This window comes from Nanorana parkeri, unplaced genomic scaffold, assembly GCF_000935625.1.
Source record: "Nanorana parkeri isolate BGI_ZX_2015 unplaced genomic scaffold, ASM93562v1 scaffold693, whole genome shotgun sequence".
NCBI classification, from domain to species: Eukaryota; Metazoa; Chordata; class Amphibia; order Anura; family Dicroglossidae; genus Nanorana; species Nanorana parkeri.
In genome coordinates this window covers 451,204-461,001 of record NW_017306961.1, presented here as the reverse complement: position 1 = coordinate 461,001, position 9,798 = coordinate 451,204, and the positions used below count along the sequence as shown (strand labels likewise).

General features: G+C 39.0%; 1 protein-coding gene across 1 annotated transcript in view; it reads left to right on the top strand.

The window, feature by feature from the left end:
• The window catches only part of CAMK4 (calcium/calmodulin dependent protein kinase IV), a 135,295-nt gene that overhangs the window by 120,390 nt on the left and 5,107 nt on the right, over positions 1 to 9,798 (top strand). The window contains exons 8-9 of the mRNA XM_018563768.1: positions 4,967 to 5,042; positions 9,481 to 9,607. Of these exons, the coding sequence (XP_018419270.1) occupies positions 4,967 to 5,042; positions 9,481 to 9,607 (203 nt within the window). The remainder of the gene's footprint in view (positions 1 to 4,966; positions 5,043 to 9,480; positions 9,608 to 9,798) is intronic.

The following is a 9,798-nucleotide window of genomic DNA, read 5'->3' as shown; positions in this document are numbered from 1 at the left end:
GCCACTGAGTGTATATATATACACACACACACACAGAATATACTGTAATAACAAAATGATCCAATTCCATTAAACCAAAGCTTTTCACACACGTGTAAATCCACACACTGTGCTCAATGTGTATAGAACAAAAATTAACCCTGGTGAATCCTATCACCCTTTTAACACACACCTCTCACCCCAAAGGATGGACCTAATGACTATTTTAGGTCTCGTTAAGCTTGTTTCCCAACCTCACAGGAAAAAACCTGGATGGTGTCTTTGTCACCAATGGTTGGTGTATACTCTCAGAGAGGGAACTATGTATAAAATGCATTTAGTATAGCATTTATTCTCAGAGAAGAAACGGGCTGCAAAAATCAATCTGTTTGAAGCATTCAGCACGCCTGCGCCTCTGACTGTTCCACTTTCCGTAACGTCACCTGATCTCCGCCCTAGGCATTGGGTCCGGATGAGTAATTGTCATCTTTACTCTTTGAAGAGCCCCTTGAAGAGGTTTGACCAAAGGAGACTTTGAAAAGTCTTCACTGACATTTTGGAAAGTTACTCTAATCAAACTTGAAAAAAATGTCAGTGGCAATAAGATAGGTAGAACCATATAATTATTTTACCAGTCAATTGGTTGATAAAGTAGATTTAATAATTAAAGTGACACTAAACTCAGGAGTTAAATCTTAAAAATACATTCAAGTACCCTAATTATTAACAATACTGGACCTTATTTGTGTATCACTCGGCTGTAGGTAGTCAAATCATCTCTGAATTCATGCTGACACTGGTCCCTGTGTGTGTTGTACGGTTACCACTCCAATCTCGCTCCTGTAATGGACTTCAATTTCACATTTAGTTTACTAATTTGTTTTGAGATTGTAGTATATTACAGGAGTGAGCTTGGAGCAGTGGCTAATTTACAACACACACAGAGACCATGGGGAACAAAAGTATCCCTCTCTCCAGAAGCAAGGACAGTGTCAGCACCTATTCAGAGATGATTTGAGGATCTACAGCGGAGTGATACACAAATATGGTCCAGTTTTGTTAATAGTTAGAGTCAACTCCTGAGTTTATTGTCATTTTAAGGTAATGGAAAGCTTAATGATACAGTGCATCGACCCAAAGGATTGACCTACAATGCTGAATGGTTAAATGTTACTTTGATGTTACTGCAACTGATACTTTGCATTCACTTTACAAATGGTATACTTAAGTCAAAATGAAAAATTAGACAATGAAGAGCATAAAATTGGCACAGCCTGCGTGCTCATATCTGATTTTTATCAAAGCATGATTGTGGAACAGCATACATTTTTATGTCGGCTTTTTTTCAAAGTATGATTGTATTGACCACTCTGTCCCTTCAAGCAACTGTTGATAACATGGTGTTCTGAGAAAGCCATCTTGCCATGGCATTTAAGTTTTTGTGTATTCCTAATCCCAGCCACAGCAGTCTTCATTCCCTATAGAGGGCTAAACGATATATCACCACACTAGCACATGATCCCCTTTCACATTCTGTTTCCGTTTAACCCTCTTGGCTTCTTACCCATTTTGCTTATTCCATATCTCACAGCACAGTTTATTTCTGGCTCCTATCCCTCCCCAGACTTTCTGGACCCTCATGCTGTTCTCTCCCTTGCACTGTTCCTGGCTAACCCCTAGTAACTCTATATACCTTCTCTTTGTTAACTGAACCCCCTCTATTGTTGGGAGGGTGGGACTTTATTTTGCCCCATAATGACAGCATAACTGGATCCCCCTCAGATGATAATTATATGATCAATGATATGGTCCAGAAACAGTTAGACAAAATTAAGGGGAACAAATCACCTGGACCAGATGGCTTACACCCACGTGTCCTCAAAGAATTAAGCTTTGTAATTTCAAAGCCATTGTATCTAATTTGTAGAGACTCTCTAATGACTGGCTTGGTACCGATGGATTGGCGCAAAGGGATCAACGTCTTTACCAAGTAATTACAGACCTGTTAAGTTGAACTTCAATAGTTGGGAAGATACTTGACTGTTTGATCAAGGATCACATGCAATTGTTTTTGCTTGAAAATAATACCATAAGCGATAGTCAACACGGATTCACAAAAGACAGAAGTTGTCAAACAAACCTACTTTCTTTTTATGAGGAAGTGAGTAATAATTGTACAGAGGAATGGCTGTGGCTATAGTATTCTTGGACTTTGCAAAAGTCACAGTTCCCCACATGCGGCTAATGTATAAGTTAAGGTCAGTAGGTATAGAGTATTCAATCTGTAATTGGGTAGAAAACTGGCTTAAAGACCGTATGCAGAGAGTGGTGATCAATGATTCATACTCTGAATGGTCTGAGGTTGTTAGTGGTGCCCCCCAAGGTTCAGTGTTGGGCCCCTTACTGTTTAATCCATTTATAAATGACATAGAATTGGGGATTAAAAGTACTATTTCTGTGTTTGCAGATGACACCAAGTTATGTAATGGAATACAGTCCTTACAGGATGTCTCCAACCTACAAGATGATCTGAACGCTCTGTGTGATTGGGCATCTATTTGGCAAATTAAGTTTAATGTTAATAAATGTAAAAACATGCATGCATCATACACTCTATGTTTGGGGGAGTCAATGATGGAGAAAGATCTGGGTGTTCTGGTAGATCATAAACTGAATAATAGCATGCAATGTCAAGCCGCAGTTTCTAAAGCAAACAAAATACTTTCTTGTATTATACGAGGTCTAGACTCCAGAGATAGAAACATAATCCTGCCCCTGTACAAAGCATTAGTAAGACCTCATCTGGAATATGCAGTTCAGTTTTGGGCACCAGTTCACAAAAAGGATATTGTGGAACTGGAGAAAGTGCAGCGAAGGGTGACTAAACTCATAAGAGGCATGGAGGAACTCAGCTATGAGGAAAGATTAGCTGACCTGAATTTGTTCTCTCTGGAGAAGAGGCGATTAAGGGGAGACATGATCACAATTTATAAATACATAAATGGTCCATATAAAGAGCTTGGTGCCAAATTATTCACGTTAAGGTCACTGCAAGGACAAGGGGGCACTCTTTGCGTCTTTAGGTGGGTTCCCTTCTTCTGGATCAACAGGGGGTAGCTGTGGGCATAGCATTCTGTTTTAAGCTTCTCTTCTCTTTTTTTTCTCTCCGTATGTCTATCGGTTGAACTCGATGGACTTGTGTCTTTTTTCAACCTGACTAACTATGTAACTATGTAATGGCGTGAGACCTGCCAGGAGGCAGAATTTTTAGCCGCACTGTTACTGCATAGATGAAGCAACTGACTGATAAAATGATTGGCTACTTTGAATTACTACCGTGTTTCCCCGAAAATAAGACACTGTCTTATATTTTTTTTCCCCAAAAAAACACACTAGGTCTTATTTTCGGGGAAAAACGGTATGTACAGAAATCAGGACCGTGACTGTCACGCAGAGCAGAGATACCGGCATGTAATGTACTGTATCATACAGTACTGGAGAAGGGGAGTGAAAGAATGGTACTGTGACTGTCACACAGTGTCACAGTACGGTACCTGGCTGCAGCTGTCTGGAGCTCTCTGATGCCGTCCAGGCATACTAAAAGCCGAGGCAGTCGGGAGGCAGTCGGGCGGAACGGCTTGCAGACGGGCCGGAGGGAGGGAGGGAGCTGCGGCCAGAAAGTTTTTTACGATCTCTACTTGTTTTTAGACCGTACATGCAGACGGGTGGACCGGCGGGCAGACGGGCCGGAGGGAGGGAGGGAGCTTTGCGATCGTGACATTTTATTAGACCGTAGTCGTACATGCAGACAGGAGACAAGCTGCACATGTCATTGATTTTTACACTCGGACCCCTTGCTGGCTGCTTGGATGCAGCAATACATGTGCACCCCCTACTGCCGAACCAGGTCTTATTTTCGGGGTAGGTCTTATATTATGGAAATCCCTGAAGTTAGCACTAGGTCTTATTTTCGAGGTAGGTCTTATTTTCGGGGAAACACGGTATGTATGAACACAACAAAAGGTGTTCTTTTAGCCTACATTTGCTATTTCCTTTATAAAATGGATTTCTATCAAAAGGTTATCTGTAAAAGTAACAGAACATTTGGGATCATTAAGTTTTTTATTAGGCCATTGCAGATGCCAATGATGTAGTGCAGTACTAGATCCAGTATCAAATCTTTCATCTGTTAATAGCAGTCAAAACAATTACGGATTATTGCTGGTTGCTCCTTTGTGTTACTGCCCTTCACACTTTATTTTTCACACTCCTAAATACCCCAAGGGTACATTGTTTACTGGCAACAAACCTTCTTCTTACACCGTATGTGAGAGCTGCATTCAATATCTACTGCTATGGAGATAAGGGGAAAGTAATGGTGACATCACAGAATCCCTAAGAAGATAGAACAGCTCTAAAATAAACTTGCTGAATTCTGCTAGTGTGAAAATATGGTATGGTGTGCACAGTTAAAAAAGCAGAATAACATCAACGTCATTAGAAAGATAGAGTGAACAATATTTTCTAGGGCTGTGCAAATTAACGATTAATTTATCGATTAATCCTTAATCTTTTTGATCGGTTAAAAATTTTTTGATCGATTACATTTTTTTGAAACTTTCTGCACGAGCGCCAGCCAAGGCATTGGCCTATACACATACAGCACAGCAATGAAGTAATAAAATGAACTAGGATCACACTAATCCAGCGCGTTATTATTCTGAGTTGCCCCACTCAAGCGGCGGCCATATTGAGTGGGGCACGTGGGATTACTAACGCGCTGGATTAGTGTGATCCTAGTTCATTTTATTACTTTATTGCTGTGCTGTATGTGTATAGGCCAATGTAGTTGGATCTGTATGTGCGTTATAATTAATCGAAATGAATCGATTAAAAATAATTTTGATTAATCGAACACGAACATTTTAATCAGTAACAGCCCTAATATTTTCTTCCATATTTTTTTCTTTATTTTCTTATACTTTAGCTCCAGAAATCCTGAGAGGATGTGCTTATGGACCTGAGGTGGACATGTGGTCTGTGGGTATAATAACCTATATACTGTAAGTACTGAAATATGTATTATTTTTATATATTTAAGGGCTGGGAATTCCAACTGTTGAAAAGGAAGGGGTTGTTGCTAGACCTGCCATTGGACCAAACCTCCAATACTTTTTAACTTGAACCTGTTCTTTGACCATGCAGGTCATAGCCTTTCCCAGCTGCATATACTTACCTTTCTTTTGTTTAGTGGGAGCAAAAGAAACTTTAAAGCAAACATGTGCTTTGTACATGCTTGACAAAGCAACAATTTTGCTTTAAACCCATCACCAGCATCAAATACTTACATCGTTTGCTCCCTTGCTGCTCTGTTCTGGGTATTGGAAATCATGTGATTTTCTCTGGCCCAGGACCATCCTGTTTTATTTACCCATTCCAGTCCCTAAGCCTGGGGCAGGTGTTAAATAGTAAATAACATGGCTAAAGATTTTAAATGTCATTATTAAAACTCTACCCTGGTGATTTGATAGCAATTCACATCCTTTGGATATGTGGTTTGAACATTTAACACCTGTTCCAGAAATAATGGTACCATCGTGGCTAGTACTGTACATGTAATTGAAACAAGGTAGTTTCACAAGATTTCACACCTCCCATCAGGTTATTGGTCAATCATCATCTGCCTTGACACATTCCATGGTGATAGGAGTTAACAGTGAGTTACCAGTGTGGCTGTGAATGCTGTAGTATGTTCCTGACACTTATTAGAACTTGCAATAGGTTGGACTTGATGGACTTGTGCCTTTATTCAACCTCAAATACTATGAAAAAAGTGACTTGGATAAGCTATAAAACGTCTGCTACATTGTAGAACAAATCCACTGGAATGTTACTAACCACTACTAGCTATGCCTTGACCTGGAGGAATGAGAACCTTCAGTGACAATATGCTATAAAAGAATTGTGTAAGATGAACTTTGGAAATTACATAGAAATTTTATGATATAGCAAACTGTAATAGTTCTTAGGGCAACACTTGTTCCTAGTCTACTGACTGTGCATGGTTAAATGTCCTCTGCGCTGTGGTATATATTATTGTTACATGCAAAACACTATCAGATTTGCATATTGTCATTCCGTGTGCAATATATACAGTATATACATATATATATATACATATATATACAGGTGAAACTCGAATAATTAGAATATCGTGCAAAGTTCATTTATTTCACTAATGCAACTAAAAGGTGAAACTAATATATGAGATAAGACTCATGCAAAGCAAGATAATTCAAGCCGTGATTTGTCATAATTGTGATGATTATGGCTTACAGCTCATGAAAACCCCAAGAACCCCAAATCCACAACCTCAAAAAAGTAGATTATTACATGCAATCAATAAAACAAGGATTGTACATAGAACAATATCGGACCTCTGAAAAGTACAAGCATGCATATGTACTCAGTACTTGGTTTGGGCCCCTTTTGCAGCACTTACTGCAATTACTTTTGCACGATATTCTAATTATTTGAGTTTCACCTGTATATATATATATATATATATAGTTATATATATAGTTATATATATTTATATATATATTAGTTTTCTTTTTTACTTTATTTTCACCTGTTGCTCCGGCTCGTAAGTCTGTTATTTTACAACGTTTTCTAACAGACCAAGTTGTCCAGCAAAAGTAAAGGAGATAGAGGGCTGAGACAAACCATTTAACATTGACAGGGGTGCTTACAATGATCAGCTTTTATTCACTTGTGCAAAGCCTTTATCCCAAAAGGAAGAAATAAACTGTTGCTGTAACTGCTTAAAAAGAAAACCAATGCAGCCACCACATTTAGGAATTGGTAAGCTGCAATATACTGTATATAACATTTTTGTTTTTGGGCTTAGATATACTTTAAAAGTTAACGGTCCTCACAGATTCGGTGTTAGACATGAATTCCTTCAGTGGTTCTGTTACCTATACACAATATGCACTGTAAATAGGTTGTGCCTTATTACTATAGAAATGTTACACCCAAATGACAAATTGCTATGTTATCTTCTGTACTACCGTATGTTGGCATCACTATATTAACATCAAATTCAAACTCTCTGCAGGAGTTCTTCATGAACATTATTCCTCTTTCACAAACCTTTACTACAACAATATGGGCAGTAATTACACAGCATCACCCTGTGATCTCTTATGACACAACATCCTGAGAGACATTCCTTGCTGCCTTTACTTGACCATATGTTGCATCCCTCACCCATATGCTTCCTAGCACTCATACACATCGCCATGCTGTAGCTGTTGCAGAAATCACTGTATATATTTAGACGTGTAAATGAAATGCCTGGAGTTGTCGACATTGCATAACATCTACAGTATCAAATAGAAAAAGTAATCTTCAGTAAATCTATGGTTCTTTGTTAGGACTGTGAATTAGATATGACGTCAAAGTTATATTATAAAGGTTTATTGCGCAGATGTTTATTTTTTTTATTATTATATAGGCACCCCATTCCTGTAACAGACAGGCACATGTGACAAGGGTAAAAAAAAACTTTGCTTCCATGATACAATAGGAACTTTCCATGTATTCCTTTATGTCAGTTATTACGATGCAGTGAAGGGGGAGCACAGTCACAAAATTATTTTGGGGGGTCAAGTACTAGACTGTATTTTAGCTCCTCTTTCATTATTATTGTTATTATTATACAGGATTTCTATAGCGCCTACAGTTTGAGCAGAGCTTTACAATTCATGCAACGAATTGAGAGAAATTATATTATATTAAATAATTTCAAAAGCTCTTTTAACACAATACTGCTTTTTCATTAAACTGGAGTTCTATCTTCCCCATTATCTTACAAAATTTTGTTATGAGAAAAAAAATTGACAGCAATCATTCTATAAAAAATGGTCCAGTAAATGGGAATTCTGGGGGCGCTGCCTGATCCGTACCACAGTCAATAGAGTACAGTATAAGTGCAGACAGGGCACTGGACAAAGCTCTATGGACAAAATTGAAGTGGAATAGTTTGATAAATATATGTAATTATAGCAGATTACATTGTATTGTGTGTATTCTGTGTAAATGTCATGTTTTCACTTTTGAAATTCCCGCCGGCCCTGCCCTCCACTGTTCCTGAATTCAGAGAAGAGTTGCCACTCCCATGTAGGCTGTGCTTGCTTGCATTACTGGGGAATAAGAAAATGTTGCAAGGGGTATGGATATCAACATTGTCACTGCTGATTCACAAGCCAGTAACTTGTCAATGAGCACCTGGTCACACCTAGCCCTACCCACTGCTTTCTGGATTGACAGCACTGACTGTTTTGCTAAAACTTCTCACTGAGCTGAAGTGTCTGGGAGGGGTAGCATATGAGACACAAATTAATCAGGATTTGGCTCAGTCAGGGAAGGTAAAGGAAGTTTTATGTTTACTTTTCTCCCCCACTGCTTCTTCCTCCATTATAGCCATCGCAAAGTATATGGTGCATCCAGGTATGGGGGGTGTCCAGGCATAAGACCCCCCCAGGATGCAATGCTTGTGAGCTAGTTACTAGCCCCGAACATTGTAACATGAGAGAGGAGGGGGGCAATATCATTAAGCTTCTGTAAGCTTGTGACACCATCTAAAATGCAGCTTACACAGAGTACTTTGTAATGGATGTGATGAAGGTAGGTGGGGGGCGTTGAGAAGGTATTAGGGGACCAAGCTGGGGGAGTGGGGCTAGAAAAACATACCCTGAATGGGCAAAGTGACAGAGTAATTTGCCAAGAGAATAGAAGCCTACAATGGGTTTCAGTAAAGAGATTAGAAAAACCTATACTGAAATAAACATATGCTGCCATGGCTGACCTTTCTGCTGATACTGCCAGCTGCCTGGCTGTCATACTATTTCAGCAGCTTCAGTGCTATCTGAGTCACTGACCCAGAAAAAGTATGCAGGTCAGGAGTGCTGAGTTCAATCTGAACTTGCTGCTGCATTTTTGTTTCAAGTCATTGACTCTAAAAATATTTAAATCCAAGTCAGCCAGGCAATTAGAGTTTTCTGAAGGATGTAATTATAAAACTTAACTCTTAACATGTAATGTGACCCTAACATTTGACCTTCAACATATCCCTAATTTGGAACCCTTAAATGTAACCCTTTACCTGCACTCTAAATAATTCACCCATGGTTTAACCCTCTAAACCGAGACCTAACAAAACACTAAAGCTTACTCCTAACACTAACCTAAAGTGCCTGAACCCTGACCCAATCCCTAACGCCTTGAATTAACCTCTGCAGCAGCTTACTTGCCGTTTCCAGTGCCCTTCGGGGGTTTTTTTCAAAGCTATTTAACATATTCCACATTACTTGACATGGGGGGTAAATTATAAAAAGATTAAAAAGAAACTGTATTTCTGTGCACAGCAAATTGTCTGGTTTTGGTTGAACATAGCTATTTTGTGTTGACTGACTATGCCAATGTCTCAACTGGCAGGCTGTGTGGTTTTGAGCCTTTCTATGATGAACGTGGGGACCAGTACATGTTTAAAAGAATTCTTAACTGTGACTATGACTTTGTCTCCCCCTGGTGGGACGATGTATCTCTGAATGCCAAGGACTTGGTGAGTTAACTGCAAGCATGCTTTACCTCCTCTGCGCTTTTATTGTAGTACATCACCATGAAAACATTATTTGTTTGACATGTTACAAGGAAACTGTAATAAGAAAATGTAAACTAGCATTGCTAACTTCTACTTAGTTGTGCTGATGTTCTTGATACCCTGATTCTATATATCTATATATATCTATATAT